General features: G+C 38.1%; 2 protein-coding genes, 1 long non-coding RNA gene and 1 other non-coding gene across 9 annotated transcripts in view; 2 read left to right on the plus strand and 2 right to left on the minus strand.

Annotated features, from left to right (window-relative positions):
• Window positions 1-5,341, minus strand: part of LOC101744451 (protein halfway) — a 46,942-nt gene extending 41,601 nt beyond the window's left edge. Inside the window, exon 1 of the mRNA XM_004923650.5 lies at window positions 4,982-5,341. Within this exon, the coding sequence (XP_004923707.1) occupies window positions 4,982-5,011 (30 nt within the window). The 5' untranslated portion in view covers window positions 5,012-5,341. The remainder of the gene's footprint in view (window positions 1-4,981) is intronic.
• Window positions 5,342-10,218: 4,877 nt separating this feature from the next.
• Mir375 (microRNA mir-375) lies at window positions 10,219-10,297 on the plus strand. The gene has a single exon (NR_107339.1). It is a non-coding gene; the product is annotated as a microRNA mir-375 (primary transcript).
• A 76-nt stretch (window positions 10,298-10,373) lies between these two features.
• On the plus strand, window positions 10,374-22,675 carry LOC110384782 (uncharacterized). 3 transcript variants are annotated; one of them, XR_002430183.3, is made up of 3 exons: window positions 10,374-13,622; window positions 13,705-13,864; window positions 16,110-16,543. It is a non-coding gene; the product is annotated as an uncharacterized LOC110384782 (long non-coding RNA). The 3 variants fall into 3 exon arrangements; XR_009973747.1 differs by having other exon boundaries at window positions 10,374-12,273; window positions 13,353-13,864; XR_002430181.3 differs by having other exon boundaries at window positions 10,374-13,864; window positions 16,110-22,675.
• The window catches only part of LOC101739159 (protein real-time), a 77,133-nt gene continuing 69,706 nt past the window's right edge, over window positions 15,662-23,088 (minus strand). For 2 of the 4 annotated variants that reach the window (XM_004923613.5, XM_021346293.3), the window contains exon 15: window positions 15,662-22,675. In XM_004923613.5, the coding sequence (XP_004923670.1) occupies window positions 22,588-22,675 (88 nt within the window). In that variant the 3' untranslated portion in view covers window positions 15,662-22,587. Of the gene's footprint in view, window positions 22,822-23,088 lie in introns of all 4 variants that reach the window. The other 2 variants (XM_062669892.1, XM_062669891.1) reach the window with 1 other exon arrangement.

Consider the following 23,088-nt stretch of genomic DNA (forward strand, 5'->3'; position numbering starts at 1 on the left):
TAAAATTTAAACTTTTAATGATACCAAAACCAGCCAGATACAAATAGTATAAGCCAAAGAGATTTTGTTACAAGTTCATACATACTTTTTCCCCAACGTATTTATTATAACTAAATCCTACCTACACAGCTTAGTCGATAATCTTAAAACATGTTTAAAGGATGCGACCGTTTAAGAAACGGAAGCTGTGAATGAATCCTGCGCTATCATTGTCTCTGTACCGATTGTAGACCTCATGATATCACATTTTCAAGTCACACAATATTACTGTGGGCTATATACCCGACTTGACCAATTCCCTGAATCTTAAGTACTGGTGTAGTGACATCGCACGGATGACTATCATCATCTTGCCTATTTCATTTAAGTAAATTATATTACCGGCTAAAGAATAAGACAGTATTTGTATCAAAGAAATCAAGACTTCGACATTTCTTGTCTTCTTGTAGGTAGGGACATGGTCCCGATGGTCCTGCATTGAAAACGCTTAAACCAAAGTAGTGCTACTCTCACAAACACAGCACTAGGTCCATAAACATCGCAATTTTTTTTTCGCGGCTTGCGTTGCATTTTTACCTTTTTTGTAGTAAAATTTTAAAATGTATCGAATTTCTTCATTAGATTCACTCATCTTGACAGTACGAAAAAGAAATAAAAATCACACATTTTCCTAATTTGAATTTAGAATTATCTTATTTAAAATTTAAACTTTTAATGATACCAAAACCAGCCAGATACAAATAGTATAGCCAAAGAGATTTTATTACAAGTTCATACATACTTTTTCCCCAACCTATTTATTATAACTAAAACCCTACCTACACAGCTTAGTCGATAATCTTAAAACATGTTTGAAAGGATGCGACCGCTTAAGAAACGGAAGCTGTGAATGAATCCTGCGCTATCATTGTCTCTGTACCGATTGTAGACCTCATGATATCACATTTTCAAGTCACATAATATTAGGATACTGTGGGCTATATACCCGACTTGACCAATTCCCTGAATCTTAAGTACTGGTGTAGTGACATCGCACGGATGGTTATCATCACCTTGCCTATTTCATTTAAGTAAATTATATTACCGGCTAAAGAATAAGACAGTATTTGTATCAAAGAAATCAAGACTTCGACATTTCTTGTCAATCTGGATAATCATTTCACAATCGAGAGACTGCCCAACATAGATTATAAGTAATACTTACAAACCAAATGTTATGGTTATTTTACTGAATTAAAAATAGACTAGAGGCCCCGCAGTAGTCGAAATTTGACTATAATTAATTGGAATTGTAAGTTTGTACACTATTATGATTGTATTTTATACTTCTATAATCACAAATTTCGCCAAGACTACACTATAAAAATTATTAACAAAGACAAACAATATTTAATCTATTCTCAATCTGACCACAGACGTCAAGAACAAAAGTTTGACAATAAATAGTATGCATGCGTGTGTGTGTCAAATACATGGTATGTAGTGTGTGTAATGTTTTCTTTATTGATTTAATGTATCTTTTATGCATTATTTAAAAAAAATATTAGCATTGTGCACTTCTTCTCTATATTCTCTATAAGTGTGTAAAATTTAATACTCCTCCGTCCTCGCAATTTTCGTAAAAAGGGATACAAAGTTTTTGCTTCACGTATTAATATATAGATAATAATAATTTCTTGTCAGTCCGCATCACTCAAATTTTGGTGTCTATTCGCGTCGGTGGTCGCTTATCATCACGCGACTCGTCTGCCCGTCTAACCTAATAAGTTAATGAATCATATCCCTACACGTTGGTATAATAACATGAAATATTCTAATATAATAAAATAAATTTGCTAAAAAGCTTTAGTAACAATATTAATTTGCATGCGTTGATTAGATCGCCACAATGAAAATTATTTCACACAATTAACATATAAATCGAATGCTATAGGAATACGCCTGTGGGCTGAAAGATAAATAGACAGATAAGAATAGAAAAAACCTGTTTTCAAAAGGCAGGCAGCGGCTTGGCTCTGCCCCTGGCATTGCTGACGTCCATGAACGACGGTAACCACACACCATCAGGTGGGCCGTATAATCGTCTGCCTATACGGCAATAAAAAAAAATGCACGCTAAAATTTTTAAAGTTTTGATACTTCCAAAGCTGTCGTTTGAAAGCTGTTATCGGCTCATGTTGTGAGGCAAGCTTCCTGCTTCATCTAACCGCCGTTACATTGCGAAGAGTCGCTAGCTCTCGTAACCTATGTACATTCACGCGATATATGTAAAAAATAACCCTTGTACTCATATCTGTTCATAAAATATTTATAAGTACTGATACCATGCACCCCACGCTTTTTTTTACAATAAAATCACTTTTACTTACACTATTTCGAATTCAAATTTATTTTAAATTTTTTTGTTGGATTTTCGATAAAAGCGTATTTTGTTAGTTTCTTTAAACTATTATTGATTTTGCATTTTTTAGTTGAATTACAATTTTTTAATTTTTTTTTTTTAATCTGAATTGCCATCGGTCTTTATTAAGTATATCAAATTTCGAGTTAATCCGACGTTTTGAAGGGGGTCAAAATCATGTTCAAAGATTCCGTTACAAACATACATACTAACATACATACGTCTGAAGCTAATAAGAGCGTATTAATTAAGCAAAACGTGTCATGGTATAACTGTGCATAATTAGCATGTATAATAGAACAGAAATGAAAAGAAAATCTGTTTAACACTGTTTTGAAAATCTTAATCCGGCACTTTTACGGTCTAATCTCTCTTAAGTTTTATTTATTGTTTATTCGATCCTTTTTTTCTAGCGATTCGCTGATAACCTAAGGGGCTATTACAGCTACGCAGGGACGTTCAACCTGAGAGAATATTCTAGCCCTAACAAAAACAGTGCTTCGCAGAATCTACCACCAGATCGGAATCGCGACCAACTGGCAAACAAAATGATCAATGATGAACAAAATCTACAGATTAGTTCGCTCGTCGAAATAGTATAATGGCCGAAAAATTTTAAGGTTGTGGTATCATGTCATGAAGGGTCACAATCTTGAGCAGCTAATGGTGACCGGCAAAATAGAGGACAAACGTCCCAGAGGACGCAGTCCCACGAGATGGTCGGACCAAATTCAGTCTTGTCTTATCTTCAAGCTCCACGATGCCCTCCACGAGGCCAAGGATCGCAACAGATGGAGGACAATCGTACAAGAGAGATTGATGCAGCGGGGGATTCGCGACCCTCAGTAATGAGGAGTACGACGTAAGGAGGAATGTTATGTACTAAGGTCACTCATGAAACTGTAAAAATATTTTTAATTTTTATTATTGCAGACTAAGAAAACGATTTAGTGGTCCATGTAGCCATCTGTCTATTCAAATCTCTGACACGAGCATCGCCACGGGAAAAAAACAGACCGCTATCTATCGTAATCTCAGGCAAAGCCGCTTAGCAAAACAGTAGAAACAATATATCTCAATTAAAAATACTTTTACGGTTTGATGTCGGGTTAATTAAATTAATTCTAGATTTATCAATGATATGGTGTGAGACCGCTTATAACTTAAGAATGCGCAAACCGTGTATTTATTTTTACGACCTATGAATACAATAGAAAATGATAATGTATTTCTTTTAAGAAAAAATACTTGTAATAATAAACTTGCTTCCCTTCGTCTGCCGCTAGGGGCGCTGCTCCAACTCCATACCGAGTTAACTTTTACGCGATCTAAAAGTTAAAAACTTGCAGTGAGCACACTTTATGGGTCCGGTATGGGTGGAAATGTCATTCCTTCCTCCTCCTCCTTGCGTCGGTTTCCTCACTACTGAGGGTCGTGGTCATGGCCTTGAAACAGTTTGTTTTTTATAATGCACCGCCATCTGTTCCTATCTGCAGCTGAGTGCAGAGCATCGTGCACTGTGGTATCCAGGGCTGCACGAATCTGGTCCGTCCAACGGGTCGGGTTCCTGCCTCTTGGTCGCTTGCCCTCGACCTTTCCAGTGACCACCAATTTCTCCAAGCTGTCACTGTCTTTCCTTGCGATGTGGCCAAAGTATTCAAGAATCCTTCGCAGGCAAAAGGGTGGAGAATTTAGTCCGGATCTTCAGTTGAGCTAGGATGGACCCAAAAAAAAATTCAGTCACAACCTAGCTACTGAAAATTATCGTTACACTTTTATTCGGCATTGAAATGCTGTTGTTTACTTTTAAAATCGAAACTCACTAACAATCACCTCAATCGTAAGAGTACTAAACATTCTTATAACTTCTTCCTATTTTCAATCGATTGTGATATTCTTGGTCAGCGTAGACGACGATTGTTAAGTATTCGACACGTTTAGTGCACTTAAATGAATAATGTAAATGCAAGCTTATATGTTACAATGAAGTATTCCAATTGTATGTTCGACACTATATTTTAGCATGCCAACATAAGTGAAGTTTGAGAGTTAATTACTCGCGTATCATTTGTGATATCTGTTGACCAAAACGAAAAATATATATTTGTGAAGACTTCTTGATTTATATCAAAGTTACGACCGATACGTCTTGGCTTAATGCCAAGTTCTTTGTGTGACAACTGACACAAGATACGCTATGAGTACACAAGCTACAAGGAAAATTATAAAGTGATGAAAATTTTGTATCTTATTAGACAAATGAGTTTATATATATTTTTATATTAACGAAAACTATCATCCGCTTATTCTGAACGATTCATCTAGGTTGCCTGGAGGATGATGCTCTAAACTGTAAGGCCCATTGAAATCAATTGTTTCTTCCTATCTTACGAACTGTACTGTATAATAGATATGTACTTTGCATCAGCTCCCATTTAAAATATGATTCACTTCTAAGAAATAACTTCATAATCTAATTACAGGAAAATGCTATAATACTCATTCATTGTTTGTTTTATTTACGCTAACATTGAAATGTTTTTAATGATTTTATACTAGATATAAATAGTTGAAACTTACATCAATTAAAGCACGATAAATTCTTCGCATTTTCACATAAAATCACTGTGTAATAACAAATAAATCACGTTACAAACGAACTTTTGAATTAATTCACAGCGAACGAGTCACAACTTTCCAAGTCGTTTTTTTTATTAATTCCCTAGATACGCTGTCTTTGCGCTCGCGTTAAATCGTTTTGAGGCACACATTTTTTTTAGAACACTAGAAATTACAAAAAAATATTGTAGCGCAATCAAATTTATAACACTCGCGTAATTAACGATTTCACACCGTCAGCAAAACACATGTAGCGTCAGCTATCCGACTCGGAACCAACTCGACGAGACGAAACACGAAAATGTTTGTACTGTACCTATATCTACGCTTCGTGGTGGCGGCTGCGCGACAGTGACGGAAGATAGAACGATGACGTTTACGTACGCGTTAGAAAAAGATATAAATAATTTTGATTGTCTCCCCGTTTGTATCCGGCATTCCTGTTTGTGATTTTTTTAGTTCGTTGCCTCGTTGCATTCACCGATAAATACAAAGTGATGTCCATTGGTCAACATTTTATTATTAGACTTGAACACGCAAATTTACGAAAAGTTTAAAAATTAAAAAAATTACGATTTATCATGCCCTTATTTTTAAATCATTTTACATTTTAAGTCGATTACTCTATAGCTCACGACTGAACTGTAAAGTCAAAGCGTAAAAATGATTTTAATAATTTTTCTGACACGCTAAAACTTAGAAACATTCTAATTTCGTGTTAAAACAAAGATTTTATTAGCGTTGTAGTTATTACCCCCCTCTCTCTGTGGTACCTGATAAGAGACTGCGTGCCATGTTTCTGTTTACTTCATGCATTGTTGACGACGATTAAAATTGTAATTACAGTTACCTACTTTAAGTATTAGTTTTAACTTTTAATTAAATTTTCACATATCAATTTTAAAATGCATAGTCATGTCTATTGCATATATTTTTAATATTTCATATTCGCTAACTTTCATCACTGAGTTTCTCGCCGGATCTTCTCAGTGGGTCGCGATTCGGATCCAGTGGTAGATTCTGCGAAGCACTGCTTCTCGGCTCTAACCGATGATATGCAGGCGAAGTAAACTGTCCCTTAGAAATAAGGTGACACTCTACAAAAATTGCATACGCATGTGCAAGGGTAGTGTTCGCTCACGCGGCCCGCACTAGCTTAAAATCACTCCAAGTCATACAATCCCGTTTTTGCAGGATAGCCGTCGGAGCTCCGTGGTTCATCAGGAACGTCGACCTCCATGACGACCTGGACTTAGAGTCCACCAGTAAGTATCTGCAGTCGGCATCGATGCGCCACTTCGATAAAGCGGCACGACACGAGAACCCTCTCATCGTGGCCGCCGGTAACTACATTCCCGATCCTGCAGACAGAATGGAAAGCAGTCGACGTCGTTCCAAACACGTCATTTCGGATCTTCCCGATCCACTAACGGTGCTTTTAGGTACCTCGAGCACCAGTCATCGTTCTCGTCGAACCCGTCGCTTGCGACGAAGGGCTCGACGAGTAAATTTACCCTCAGACACAGCCCACTGAGTTTCTCGCCGGATCTTCTCAGTGGGTCGCGTTTCCGATCCGGTGGTAGATTCTGCGAAGCACTACTCTTGCTAGGGCCAGTGTCAGCAACACTCCTGCTTGAGCCCCGTGAGCTCACCTACATGTTAGGGCGAAGCTGAAATAGCCTCTCAAGGGTATCAGCATAGGAAAGAAAGAAAAAAAAACAACCAATGCTCTTGCTAGGGCTAGTGTTAGCGAATTCTCTCAGGATGAGCCCGTGAGCCACAGATCATAGAAACACAGTGTTGTGTTTCTATGATCTGTGCCGTGAGCTCACCTACCCCTCAGGGCGTAGCCTCTATTAAAATTAAACCCCATCGGGATAGTGTTGTACTTTTTTTCTAAATGAAAGGTGCCACGAAATAACCAATGTAATTTTAAAAATTGATTTGTCTTACAATGAATTTAATTGACAAGAATTAAATGCTTTAAGTATTTAAAAAATATATCTTCGACGAAGTCTTTTGCGTTTTAAAGATCGAAACATTCCCGCGTAACACATTAAAATAATGAATAATCCTTTGTATTTTCTCATAGCAAAGCTTAGCAAAGCCCCTATATATTTCAGATTAGCAATAATGCCAATTAGATGCGTCCTGCGGTTTCGATCTAGATCTACGCGGTCTAACGAAAAACGACAAACTTTTCGTGAAACATCTCCCTGTATGAGTGGGTAGTTAGAAAAATAATCTAAAATAAGTGTACGATCGACAGTCAAATATCAATCATTACTTGCTCGTGTCTAGCTACTTCTTCTCACTCATGATTACACTCCTCATGGGTGTTTTCACGCTATGTCAAAGAAGGAAAAGCTAGCAAACATTATTGTCGTGTTTATAATATGCTTTGAATGAACCACATAATCATACGTCATTTATTAATTACACCAACGTTTGAGACTTCGGCGTGATGAGTCAAGGCGGATTGATATGTGTGTTCACATGTGACTGTGTTCATATTGTAATGTCTATGGACTCAGGTAAATATTTGAAACTAGATATATTGTAGCTGGTATACAGTGATAAGATGTTCTGCGGACGTAATAAATCATACTAGAATATGTAAGACGGTAGGCAGTAGCCGGGCTGATATTAACGGTGTCAATAATTGTGTGACCACTCACTATCAGGTGAACCGCTTGCTCATCTGCCATCAACGGCAATAAAAAAACCAGTGTCGCCAAAACTGTGCCGGGCCAAGACCATTTTGTCGTCAAAAATATTCATTTCATCTTTTTACTTTCACTTAGGTACTATAGAAAACGTTGTACAATAACAGCAAAATCTTAAAAAAAAAACCCGAACACATAAATCGATAATCGCCATTAATTTTCAAGGATATCGCAAAACTGATGGTAGGACATCTTGGAGCGGTAATTCCCACAACCCTTCCTATTTCTACCGTGAAGCAGTTTTGTTTCTCGGTTTGGAGGGTTGCTACCTTACCCCGTTGTACAGTAAAAACTGAAACTTATAACTCATGTTTCAAGGTGAGTGGCGGCATTTACATCGCAGATGTCTATACGCTCCTGTACCCAATCAACACCAGATAGGTCATGAGCGCGTCCGCCAATCTAAGCAATTAAAAAAAAAGTATTCTCTCGACAAGCCACTGCATTATTTTAAGTCTTAGGCTTAGAAACTATACTTTATTCCCGCAAAGTCTATGAGCATGTGATCATCTGTATTGTGTGATTAACCAGATACCACTTTTACAGCTTAAATTTTCATTATATTCTACTAGTTTTCAGCAACGAAGCTTCTTGATTATTTTGGGTAAGCTAAACAGAGAATATTAAAAAAAAGCATCTACGTTAGCTATGCGTACGTCATAAGCGTTATTTACAACGATTTCATGGTGCGCGCTTATCCGGCTCCGAGGCGTAGTAGGCAGTAAAAGTTTTATCAACAGACGATAAGCTGATCGGCCCCTGCGCCTATGTGGGTCGGTGGTAGTTGCCTGCACTTGTGTTTGTCTTGTGTTACGGACCAAAATAAACATTGGAACTTACATGAAACGTCCGATTTTATGGGGGGACATATATATTTTTTATTGCCCTTGTAGGCAGACAAGCATACGGCCCATCTGGTGGTGAGTGGTTACCGTCGCCCATGGCCTTCAGAAATGCCAGGGGCAAAGCCAAGGCGCTGCCTACCGCTTAATACTTTCCACAATCCTCGTTTGAAGACATGTTATAGCGCTCGGGAAACCACCGTGGATGGGAGCTCATTCCATAGCCGGATGGTACGTGGCAAAAAAGACCTCTGGAAACGCACTGTCGATGAGCGCAGCGGTTCCAGATAATAGGGATGTATGTGGGCGCATCGCAATGATAAAAAGGAGATGAGGGGATCATATCAAACAATTCCTCAGAGCACTCCCCATGGAACAAACGGTATAAAATACAGAGGGAGCCAAAGTATTTTGAAAAATCCCATGCTGCTACATGGCTGTGAGTCATGATGTCAATAAGAACATCTCACAGCAAATCCAATCTTCCTCGGTAACCTCTACCTACGGTCTATCCTTGGCATCTTCTGGCCTGATAAAATCTCCAACATGCAATTGTTGGAACGCTGTTACAAAACTCTTATTAGATTCCATACAAGACGTCGCAAATTGAACTAGATCGGTCTCAAGCTTTTTAGGGGATTTCATGATTTTCCCAAACTGGCTATGGATTGGAATCCTCAAGGATGTGGGGGTCCTAAATAAAGCTGGCGCCGCACAATACTAGCGAAGGCCAGAATCATTCAGAACATGTAGATTAAACTTAAGTGCGAAGCTTAGTTTCGGTCGTAAGTCGCTGACACGAGTAAATACTCGCGAAAACGGTTGATAGATTCTTGGCAATATCATTGGCACTGGAGATGGTTATGTTTTGAGCAACGGCTCCTATATCGGTGTAAGCTTATTTGAGACGCTCGCCCTATGTTAAAGAAAGAAAATCAGTCATATTGTATTATTACTTGAAGGTTCTACGAGTATCCACAAATTTCGCAGTAAGGCGCATTGTGAACCAATCAATTTCTGCCACAAAATATCTTTATCTTCCGGTCTGAAGCTCAGAGGAGCCATATTGTAATTTCTCACCAGATGTGCCAAGGTGAGCGGCAGCTTTCTCCTTGTAATGTTCAAAGACTCCGGTAACCACTTAACGCTAAATGACATCGACCAAAACCACAACTTAGAAACATATTTTGAATTAGTTCAATGCTCATCGTGGATCTTGTGTTGAACTGAAAAAGAAACTTAAAATGAAATTAGACGTTTTACTAAAAATCTGAAAGAATACTGAACAGTCCAACAACAGCGCCGACAAGTAATAGTAGAAAATTTTACAATTGTTTCAGAAAACACTTGTGGAAACACTATACCGTTTGTAGCCGTAGTATAATCGTGGCCGCGAGTGCGCGCAGACTGCTTCCTCCCTCAATTATAATCGACGAATGCACACAAATCTACGCCTAACATCCAAATCGGGAGTAAGTTACCGTCACACATGAAGGCACTAAGGAAGACTGCCAGAAAGAGTTACACAGAGACTCCAGCGCTGGAAAATACCAAACAAAAGAGGAACGCGGTAGATGATCTCTGGAAACGCACTATAGACGAGCGCAATGGTTCCAGGTAAACTGGTTGACAGCAAGGCGACCCGAGCGGTCTGAGCAAACTGTGACAATATCTAGTTTGTTCGCCCCGGCTCGTGTCGCCAAGCGTCACTTACCAACAGCAGGAGGAGCAGCCGGACACGCGCCTTCTACGTGGAAAGACTCCAACAATTTAAAACGTGTAAGTATAACCATACTTTATTCGTAACCAAGCAAATAGCTCGCTGATTCGTTCGCATTGATTGGTCTTTCGAAATAACCTTGAATTTTATTGTGTTTCAATAAAACTAAGTTTGCAAGTATCTGATTCTGAAAAGGATTCATTTTAGTTTTTAATCGAATGAACACGTGCAGTTCGGTACACGCAAGTGTTGCGCCTCAAATAAGTCCTACAGTAAGCCTTTTCATTCTGGACAATTCTGTTTTTGTGGTATTACACACTTCCACGTAGATCCTCACGGTAGTGCGGTGATAGAAGCAAAGCTTCCCTGCTTGATCACAAAATAATACGCATCTGTAAAACAATGCACCTAAAGGGGGTTTGAAGTCGTCGTGGCGTAAAGGATAAGACATCCGGTGCAATCGTGTCGAGCGATACAACGGTGATTGAATCTTGCAGGCGGGTACCAATTTTTTTAAATGAAATACGTACATAACAATTGTTCACGATTGACTTCCACGGTGAAGGTGTAATCGTGTAATCTTGTTACCACCAAGTGGTTACCCGACCCGTGGCACGGGAGGTTAGGTAGTTACCACCATCCTGCCTACTTCTGCCATGTAGCAGTAATGCGTTCCGGTCTGGAAGGTGGAGTAGCCGCTAGCCGCAGCAACTATACTGAGATGTTAGAACTTAGAAAGTTTATTAATAAAATCTTTGATATAATCAATTTTAATTATAAAAACTTCAGAATCTCATCGTAATTTCAGACTTTCTATTGGGTCTTTCTAAACCGAGTTTAAGATTTATTGCCATACAACAAGCAACTGGTGGTAGGACCTCTTGTGAGTCCGCACTGGTAGGTATCACCACCTCGACTATTTCTGCCGTGAAGCAGTAATGCGTTTTGGTTTGAAGGGTGGGACAGCCGTTGTAACTATACTTGAGATACTTTAGAACTTATGTCTTAAGGTGGGTGGCGAAATTTACGTTGTTGATGTCTATGGGCTCCAGTGACCAATGAACACCAGGTAGGCTGTGAGGTCGTCCACCCATCTAAGCAATAAAAAAAATTTACATTGTGTCTGTTGAATGAATTGCATCAAATATTTTAGTCGTGAGCGTAATAATTGTTCATTGTTGTATGTTTGATTTATTACTGCACGAGTTACTCGAAAACAATCAAATTATTGGTGTTTTTAATAACTCTGCATAAATTATAATATTATTACTGTTTATTTAACTAATATTTTTACTGCCAAGAAGAGAACGATCTCACAAGACATCAATAACATGGTGTAATTTATTACTTAAATCATACCAGAAAAAAATATAATTTCCGTAATTATTGTCGGTAGGGCGTATTGTGACCCCGCATGGTTAGGTACCACCACCCTACCTATTTCTGCCGTGAAACAGTACTGTTTCTTTTTGAAGGGTAGCCAGAAGCCATTGTAATATAAAATTGAGATTTAGAATTCATGTCTCAAGCTGGAGTAGCATTTACTTTGTTGATGTCATTGGGCTCTGGTAACCACTTAGCACCAGGTGGGCCGTGAGCACGTCCACCCATTTACGTTATAAAAAAATGTAGTCATTTGTATCTATATTTTTAGACGAGAGGATCTTACTTTTTTTCCTACCTATGCTGATAACCTTCAGAGGCTATATCAGCGTTGCCCTGGCGTGTAGGTGAGCTCTCGGAGCTCAAACCGGAGTGTTGCTAGCACTGGCCCTAGCAAGAGCAGTGCTTCACAGAATCTACCACCGAATCGGAAAAGCGACCCACGGAGAAGATCCGGCGAGAAACACAGCGGGCTGTGTCTTTGGGTTAATTTACTCGCCAAGTCCTTCGTTCCACGAGCACAGTGACCGGAGGATCTTACAATAAAGTTTGTTGTCGGCTATAGATCAAACAAAAGCTAAAGTAAGTAAAGTACTTTACTTTACTAAAGTACTTCCTCATCACCCTTCCTCAATATATTTTCCTGTCTAACGTCCTCTACTTCTGCCCTTCGCTCATATCATGTTCCACCAGTACGGTGGAAGATCTTGTGTGATCCACGCGACCCACTACCGCCATCTTCCATTTTCCGATTGCACAAAACAAATGAATACCGATTGCAAACTGCAAACTTGTAAACCGCGACACGATAATATGGTCCAGTAAGAAAAACGAGATAGCCGTTATTTCAATCAAAATGTCGACTTTGCTTCATTGATCTGATAATCGCTTAATATCAGGTGAGCTGTGCATCTACCTTTAATATCAGATGAACTATGTTATGTTATGTTATTTCTAACTATGTTAAAAGAATGTGTGCAGTTCAGACCCGGTATAACGAAACCTTCGGAAGTAGTTATCTCATTTTTTCCGCTACAAAGGTATATGTTTGTCTCATTTTAGTGTCGTTCTTTTCGTTTCCCAACGGTGCTGTAGCAGCTTTTGCTACCGACACGTACACTGGTGATGAAAGGGATGCTGTTTTAACTTTCCCCTCGTTTAGTTAAAACAAGCGATCACCATAAATGAAATGAGTGTGTTGTGTTAGCGTCGGGCCTGCTTTACTTATTGCAAACATTATGTTTTGTTTCCGTATAAAATTTAATTACAACGCGATAAATGTTAACAAGAGTCGTGGCTTTACACACACAATGTGCTCATAGTACAGCCGTATCGAGCACACCCCTCACATCTTAGATATTTGTTCGAATTAAATTTAACTTATTTTTTGGGTCGGATACCTAGTCTTTGGTTTTGGTAAATTTAAGTATATTTGCCAATAGATTTAAAGTAAACTGTCACAGCAATTAGATCAGAGGATGTTATAATGATATTTATTATTTTGATTGCACTAAAAAGGTGGATGAACTCACGGCCCACCTGCTCTTAAATAAATACTGGTGCCTATAGAAACCATAACGCGTATGCCGCAACCCACAATCAGATATGAGGTCGAAATCTCAGCTATACTGTAATATTTTTTTTATTTTTTAATCCGGTAGCCTAAGAAGCTATTCCAGCTACGCCCTAACGGGTATGTGAGCTCACGAGCACAATCTGAGAGAATTTGCTAACACTAGCCCTAGCAAAAGCAGTGCTTCGCAGAATCTACTACTGGATCGGAATCTCGTCCCGCTGAGAAGAAACTCAGTGGGCTGTGTCTATGGGTTAGTTGGTACAACACCTGCCCCACCCTTCAAACAGGAACGCAGGACTGCTTCGTAGCAGAAATAGGCAGGCATTGGCCGGCGCAGGCCACGCCTTCTTTTCCGGTACGCTCTACCACAGTAAACAGTATACAAGCACAGTCTATAGTTCATTAGGAACACTAATTATCAATGTATTATTTTCCAGATTAACAAATCTGTTTAAAAATTATCATTCAAGACCCGACAGCGTTATATTTCAGTAATAACAGTCCCGTAATAAAGAGTTGTAAACGAGAGCTCCGGGAAAAGTTACCCTTATGAGATAGTCTATGAGTTAGCATTTGCTACCCGGAAACACAGTTTTGGTAAGTACCTACATTATATCTGCATTCCCAACGATCCTGTAATAATTAAATAATAAATAAATATTTACTAACAATCACGCCACGTTAACTGGTCCCGTTATAAGTTCGTAAAGAACTTGTGTTACAGGTACCAGATAACGGAAATAAATGTAAGATTTTTATTATACACATACATAATATGTATTTAAACCTAAGCAACAAAAAAAAAAAAAAAATTTATATACATCCATAACTCTAGAAAAGACATTTATATTTATCATACAAATATCTTCCCTTGGCGAGATTCGACCCCGCCACCCCCTTATGTAGTGACCATGTCACTTACCACTACACCAGACGGCCGTCATGTGTACTATAAGTCAAGATAATTCGTGATACAAAGAAAAAAATAGAATTACAAAAATAAGTAAATTCTTTATAGTGAGTGATCTATTCTGACATTCTGCGTATTCGCCTGTTGATTAAGCTTTTGCATTCCATACTTATTTATTGCTTTGATGGGTGAACGAGCTCAAGGCCTACCTGGTGTTAAGTGGTTACCGGATCCCATAAACGTCTATCTACAACGTAAATGCCGCCACAAATATAGCTAAAGAAATAACAACTATTGTAGTGTCATTAGTACGGTGTAAATGTTTAAATCTATAGTATTTCCTAAAAAATACATTGAAAGACTTCTATATATACAGACAAGCTGATAAAATCGTAATTGTAACCAAATTTCGTGACGAGAATCGTCCGTGGGCACGAAAACTGCAAAATATTCGAAATTTTTTCCCGCCATGCGCCATAGCAAACGCCAATAATGTACTCAAAACCCTCGCCCCATAGCAACAGCTCAACAATTTCAATGAAATAACTAGAATAACGCTTGTACGTTTTTATTACTAAATCTAAGTGCTGGTTTTATACTTGGAATCGTTTTATGGGCGCGATAAGCTGCTCGGACAATTTTACGCGGTGGAAATAGGTTTTTTTACAACTCGCCTGTTTCATTGCGGAATTCTAATCAAATACTAGGCGGCCCTTAAACTTTATCGGACATTTAATGAAATCAATACCTACTGTTGCTTGTTGCTTGCCGATCATAACGTGTTCCGACACTGCCCTCGTCTATGAAATTAATTGGTTGTATATCCGGTCACCGTCCTCGTCGAACCCATCGCTTGTGACGAAGGGCTCGACGAGCGAATTAACCCATAAAAACAGCCCACTGAGTTTCTCAAATTTGACCTCTTATCTCAAGGCGGTGTTCACGTTATGATGTCTACGGATTCCGGGAGCACCGGACGAACTGTGACGTCACCCATGTTTGGAATAAAAAGGAGTTAAGAGTGAGCCGCCACGCTGGGAGGTAGACATTAATTGTCCAGATCTGCAACTACTTTACTAGTGGTTTTATTACTGGTGGTAGGACCACTCGTGAGTCCGCACGGGTAGGTACCACCACCCTGCCTATTTCTGCCGTGAAGCAGTAATGCGTTTCGGTTTGAAGGGTGGGGTAGCCGTTGTAACTATACTGAGACTTTAGAACATGTATCTCAAGGTGGGTGGCGCGTCTACGTTGGAGATGTCTATGGGCTCCAGTAACCACTTAACACCAGGTAGGCTGTGAGCTCGTCCACCCATCTAAGCAATAAAAAATAAAAAATAAAAACTTACAAAAAATTAATCAGAATGTTCAACGTTATGCAGCTTATCTGTTTTTTTTTTCATTTAAAAAAATACAGAGCCTTCGCTGTTCTTCTCGTTAAGCTATATTTAAAGTAAAAAAAATAAAAAATAAAACACATCAAGAAATATTCATAATTTTATTTCAATTTTCAACATATTCTACTTAACATTGTTTTACATTTAAAATTTTCAACAATACGACACTTCGAAGGGTCCGATACTGCAGATTTTATCAAAAAATATTTAAATCTGAGGGTAGGTTAACTCTAAAACGTAATAAGGTACCATGTTAAAATACTAACGTCGAAAACTGCTGGTGCTTAAAAAAAAACAATGTGTTCTTGTTCTATGAAAACTTAACCTTGCTTCAATACAGAAAAGAAAGATAAATCACGTTTAAAAATTAAAAATACAATCGTGAGGACATTAACTTCGGATGTCGGATGCATATTGTATCGGGTTGTTTAAATGAAATTCCGGCAAAAAAACTAAAGTTTAATTTATTATAATATTCCATAGCGCCTTAATTTTATAAATACTATAATAATATAGATTTTGTTTTGATTTTCAGAATTGCAAGCTGCCCGGACACTCCACATAACAAACGTATTCAATAAACTATTGCTAACTACCTACATGCAGCCGATTTGACTCCGTACGCTGTGTGTATGTATGAGACAACAGAACGGGATAGACAGAAAGAAAACTATTCACTCACGTATTGAAGCATTACACCAGTTTTACAAAAAAAAGTAAAAAGGTCATTGCACCATGCGTGGGGAGATAAAATAATTGCTTAGTATTGCTCGTACATTGTGTATATTTTCATTAATTATATTATACATACACTGTGTATATTTTACAGATTTTTTCTAAGCATAAGTGACCTCTATTGCACATAACTATTTTATCACATAAACATAATATATATTTTTCTGCTTTTATCTGCAATTATCTCGGCCAAACATTGTTATAATTCTTTTTTATTAATAAAGTACTTTTATTGTTTTTATTTTTGTTTTCTGAGTCCTCTCCTGATCACGAACATTTTTTTTATTGCTTAGATAGTCGAATGAGCTCACGATCCATCTGTTGTTAATTGGTTATCGGAGCCCATGGAAATCACAACATAAATGCCACCACCCACCTTGAGACATGCATTCTAAAACTCCGTTACAGTACAACGACTGCCATACCCTTCAAAATGAAACGCTACTCGTGCAGGCTCACAAACAAGACATCCTATCACCAGTAACTAAGCTAATTATATTTTTTGCAGGTTTGATTTTTATTAAACGATATTTTTCCTGCATCACACCAAGTAAACAGCAAGACGCATCCAGTTAATTTATTCTACAAACGAACCTCGTATCTGCTTCGCGGCAGAAATAAGCAGGAGGGTGAAAACTATCCGTGCGAGCCCATGGATGATAATAATCACAAAACCGATAGATATTTGATAAAAACTTGAATCACCCTAACGACATTTGCAACATAAGCTTGAGCATATCTGATGTTCTGAGAATCCACTGAGTTTCTCGCCGGATCTTCTCAGTGGGTTGCGATTCCGATCCGGTATTAGATTCAGCGAAGCACTGCTCTTGTTCGTGTTAGGCTAGTGTTAGCAAATCCTTTCAAGTTCAGTCCGTGAGATCCCCTACCCATCTGAGGGTAGCTATAATAAAGTAGCTGTATCCTCTGGCTGATAGCGTAAAGGCTACAGCGAATAGCTAGGGAAATAAGTTCCGAGGAACATTCGTACCGGGGATGGACAATTTGGACAACTGCTCGGTGGAAGATCGTCCCTCTGTCATCCCTCTCAAACTAATATCAATTTAAATTCGAACCGTTCTATACAAAAACAGGAACACTAGGTACTTTGTAATTTATTTATATTAAATTAGGAAAAGCAAATTTCTTTATTTGTCAAAGCTTTTGGCACTACAACAACTTTAGGAATATTTTTTTTATAACTAAAATAGGTAAACGCCACCCAGACATGATTGACTTTCCAATTGCGTTAGTACAACCCCAGTTCTGAAGCAAACCGGAGCAGAAGCCTTCAAAGACACACGCTGGACAATGATATCCACGACGTGCCTTTCAAAATCTTCAGGGGGCTGAATCAACGATGGTGAACACTCCAATACGAGAAAAGAATAATAAGAATTAATATACTGGCATAGGATCAAACGACACGGGTTTTTGGTTGGAGGGAGACTGTTGTTTCTTAGATTGTTTTAAGTAACGGAGACCTCAAAATGTCTCTTTAATTAAGTCAAACCATACTCTCGTGTCTTCAACAATATCTCCCTTTAAATTCAGACCTTGAATTCTATACGGAAAACATATATGTTCTTCCAGGTCTCCGGTTATCTATACCAGCAATCCTAAATCTGTTATAATTGAAAAACGAACTGGACATAGAGCACCCAACATCTTATCTACCGTACCGACCACCGAACATTGTGGTACTTGCTATCAGTCCAAAAAAAAACCTGTATTTCCTTATTCTTAATTTCCATTTCAAGTGTGGTATTTGTTTGTTAATGTTTAGTTTTCAATGTTTTGCTTATTGTCTAAATGTTAGTAAGAGTTACTGTTATTGGATATGGACCCTCGAGTGGAGACCTCCTCCAGTCCTTTCCACTGATTTTGTCCTTGCCAATAGTTTGCCGGTCCTTCCCTATTAATTCAGTTATATCGTCAGCCCATCGTTTTTTCGATCTCCCTACCCTTCTTTTGCCAACTGACCCTTTCCACATTGTAGTATTGATTGTCCACCTGGGGTCTGTATATCTGAACTGAAATATCAAGGTCAACAAAAGTTCTAAATCACGATAAAAACTAGTCAAATTTAAGTATTCCTAAGCTACCATTACAGTACTATTGACAATTAGTATTACAGTGCCACCGTATGCACTCACAAAGGCAGTACACATTACGTATTCATAGATAAAATTTCTGAAAACTAAAACCCGTGTTACATGTCCCGGCTCGAACTTACGACCTTTTGCCGCAACGAGAACTCGGATACGTCAAGTGAATTATAATACAAACAACAATAAACACAAGCGCAGCATTGCGATTATTAAAAAAATAAAATGTACATATTTTATATGTACAGGTCGTTCAACTATTTTATTTACCTAAAAATATAGTAGTACTTCCAGTTGTTTACATTTCGAAATTGCATTTTTTTTGTACGTAATTTAAAAAAAAGATATATTATATACTATCAAACCCTACAGACGTTGTCCTGTATAATACACAAAGGGAATGAAATGAGTGAATAAATGTATGCATACATAAAAATTCATTCAAGTCGATCCAGCGTTTAGTTGCAATATAGACAAATAACCTAGATACCGACTGCAGCACCATCTGCCGGGGTGATTTGTGAATCTAAGCCATCCATGGCGCTACCCAAACGCATACAATAAAAAATCATTCAAATCGGTCCAGCCGTTTAAGAGGAATTCAGTGACATACACTCGTACAGTAGAATTATATGTATAAAGATTAACGTCATATTATTACTCTCCAAATCCTCGCCATCAGAGATATGGTCGGATATGAAATCAAAGTATCGAACAGCAGATCCGACCTTATGGTTTTAATGTCGGGAAATGCATAACGAAAGTGAATTCTGAGTATGTTCATATTCATCTGAATGCAGGGTGTGACAAGACCATTCCCGGTGCTGATATGTTTAATATATCGAGGGGTAAAGGCTATTTTGTTTAAGCGAATTTTTTCCAACTTTACAGGAGGTCCATATAAAGTTTAAAATTTGGAAAAAATATCACACTAAAAAAAACTTCTTCGGCTATTTCAATGGAGTGAACTTAATTGAAGTTCAATTAAAAAGTTCAATCAATTAAACCGTTCATGCTAATAGCAAATAAAACGGACTCTTAATTACAAAAAAAAATGTCGCGTAATTAGCATTTCACCCCTCCATATTATTATTATTATTTTACTACCACTACACTGCACTAGTGTGTAGGAACCTTGTCCGCAGCCGCAATAGCAATAAACAATTACTATCCCCAAAAAAAAAGGAACTATTGACGAGATAACTTAACACTTTATTCATATACCACGCAAACTACAGCAAAAACATAAACTGCAGGGCGTTGACCCCGCGCGTCATCTGGTAATACATTGCGTGTACAATATTCTTTTTTTTTTTAAACGAACACCGTATGAATGTAATAAAACAACATACTGCTTTAAACGTTTTCCACAACGATATTACAATATCTAAAAAAAAAAACTTAAATTCCTTATTTAAAAAAATACTTAAAATTACCAATTCCCGAAGAATACCAATATTACGTATGTGTACTTATTATTATTATTTTATTATATAATTATTATGTAAAAACATATTTTCACTAAAAACATTAAAACAATTATCGGTTCAATATTTTCTAGGTTGACTCCGCAGAACCAAAGGTCTAGAAACTTTCGGATCATGCGTGCGTTTATTGTTACTCCTAATAAGTAAGGTAATTGTGAATATAGCGTTGGTACATTTTTTAATGAGAAAATCGTCGGGGCACGGCTTGCAGCACTCGACCTTGGCCCAGTAGACCATGGACACTTGCAAGACGTACCTCGTTTGATCGGGCCTTTTCCAATTTAATTCCCTACACGACATACGACTGCATTACACAATGACATGTCTATTGGTATGCAAGCTTTGCTTATTTCGTAAATTCCAAAAATACAATCTACACCAGAATTAACCTCCAAAAGCCACGAAGTGAACTCATTTTGTACCGCGCATTGACTACTTAATCCTACACATTAGTTTTAAATTATACTATCCGTCCTGCTCGCACTCTTGCTGTCGGCCGTAAGTGTAAAAAAAACAATACGCACTTTTTTGTTGTTGACCAAAGCGTGCAGTATCATTCCGTCTCGCTCGCAATGATATGCTCAGCTATACGTGTAAGCAGGACAGCCGATGCCAAATGACAACACTAACCGTTCTTGATATCACACTTCCTTCTCTAGAGACCGTCTACAAACCGACTACTATAAATACATACTAGATAAAATGTTCTAAGTATTATGTAACAAGTATTACGCGTCTATATATTTACATTATTACATTACGTCACGCTGACATGTAAAAACAAATTTATGAAACATAAATCCGTCAATTATCTAAGCCCCCACTTTTTATTTCATGTTTCCTTTCCCCCGTCCACTTATGTACAGTTAGCACAAACATCTTGATTTAATTAATTTTTTATTACACAAAACAACATCAGTTTAATTGGCAACATTTTGTATAACGACTTCTTTATATACAATAGTTCTAGAATCGTCTAAAGTTATATGACAATGAAGACTTCGACCTACGAGCTGGTGAGCCTGGCTGGAGTGGAACCCGAGGCCCGTTGGTACCCAGGACCCAGAGACGTTCGCCCCTCGCCTTCAACGAGCAACTTAATATTCGAAGCGTCGGAAATAAACAAATATTTAATTCGTAAGAATTGTTATGTTATTGTTAGTCGCGAAAACTGAATATTAGCATTGAACATAATTTGACGAATTTGCACTTTGTCCAGAGCAAACATTTTGATTTCGAAGTGAAACTTCTAATGCGACTTCCAACAAGGTTGCGTTAAACGTTTAACGCTGCCATGGAATAGAAAGAGACAGAGCGAGAGTGAATGCGCGGCACTCGTGCGCATGCGCGTAGTATACCTGGTACAGGCCAGCGCGAGCGTTAGCAACAAGTAGCATCCAATATTTTAATGAAGTATTTAAAAATATCTATATATATATATATATATATTTATTTTTCATCGATAATTTAAAATATATATAACATAAATGTTGAAGATGTCGCATCTCTTATACACAGCATTCCCTATTACAAGAGCAATCTGATTTAAGGATGAAAAATGAAGAAAACCACTATACTACACATCGAAAAAGAAGTTTCACTTCCTTCTCGTTTGGAGCAGAAATTGCATGCGCACCGTTTTTTTTTTACAGAATGTACTTAGGTCAAATATATATGAAAGTTCTAGAGGCTTCTGCGTCGGCCCGTGCTTAGGGACACAGTCCAGGTAACATGAGTCGATCAACTCACATATATTTTTAATGTCTATGACTCGGAAAAACTTCAAAAAATATTCATAATAATGATAACTTCACACACACATACACACACATCTATATAAAACTCTTTGTAACTGTTACACAGTATTGTGTGTGTAATTTGAAAAAATCCACTAATTTAAATAAATACACCTTAACTAATTACTGATGTTGATTGCTACATTAAAAAAATAAGTAAAGGTACTAAAAATATTTTAGTAAAAATATATTGTATTTTTAAAGCATTTCAATTTTAAATCGACGTAATATGTAAAATAATTTGGTTTTTTTTTTCAAACGATACAAGTACTTGATAGTAAACATTGCTTCAAAAAAAAACATATTTTATACAAAAGAAAAATGTATTAATTATATTAATTATTATAATACACATATCACACGTAACTAGATTAATAATTAATTCATAACAATTATCTAACGATTACTATTCGATACCTATTTTTTTTTATTTTCGGTTTGAAGCATACTTCATCTATATAGTATTAAGTATATTATTTTTTTAAACTATTACGCAAGTAACAGAGTCCGCTTGGAGCGCGTTCCGCCGCACACGATGAGGTACAATTTTGCGTCATTTTGTTGAATATCGATTTTGAATAATTCGATTAGAATTTTAATCGATATCAACTATCGCAATTCCACTATTCACAGGCCTGCACCGGGCGCCCCTTGTCGTGTGGCATCGCGTCTAGTTCGCGGCGTTCTGTTCTCCACGCTTACCGCCGACTGTGTCTGTGAGACAATCCGGAGGGGTCACACGTCAGGGTTCAAATTCATTAGTAATTAACATTGCACTGTCGTTCCGAATGTTTTATTTTTAGTTTTTAGTCGGATCCGTGTCCCGCCTCGTGAGGGGGGCCGCCCGCGAGCGAGGAGTGGGGCGCGCGGGGGGGCGGGGGCTCGCATCACCGCGACGGACAGGAGCTGCCGGTGGACTTGCCGCTGAGGCACGAGAACCCGCTGGCGCCCGACTGCAGGCTCGACATGGATCCTCTGCGGATGATATCACGGGCTCAAACAAACTAAACTCAAAGCTTACAGACAGTCCGTAGGCAGCGGCTTGGCTCTGCCCCTGGCATTGCTGAAGTCCACGGGCGACGGTAATGACTCACCATCAGGTGGGCCGTATGCTCGTCTGCCTACAAGAGGAATAATAAAAAAATAGTGAGATGATTAGCGACATTCTGTCTTTGTTATACTTTGGTGAAGAAAGGGGACAACAATAGTTTTATTTTAAGCTTTGCGGCTCCTTGAATTTTTTTAATAACGTAACAACAGTTTTGAGGTTGCTTAGCGTGAGCATTTATGAACTCATTTATGTCAAGCGCGTTGCTATCTTGCGATATTACTCAACGCCGTCAGCACGCGCGTCCCACGTGCGGGTGTGCACGCGCCCGCACTCGCGA

Source organism: Bombyx mori, chromosome 8 (genome assembly GCF_030269925.1).
Source record: "Bombyx mori chromosome 8, ASM3026992v2".
Classification (NCBI taxonomy): Eukaryota; Metazoa; Arthropoda; class Insecta; order Lepidoptera; family Bombycidae; genus Bombyx; species Bombyx mori.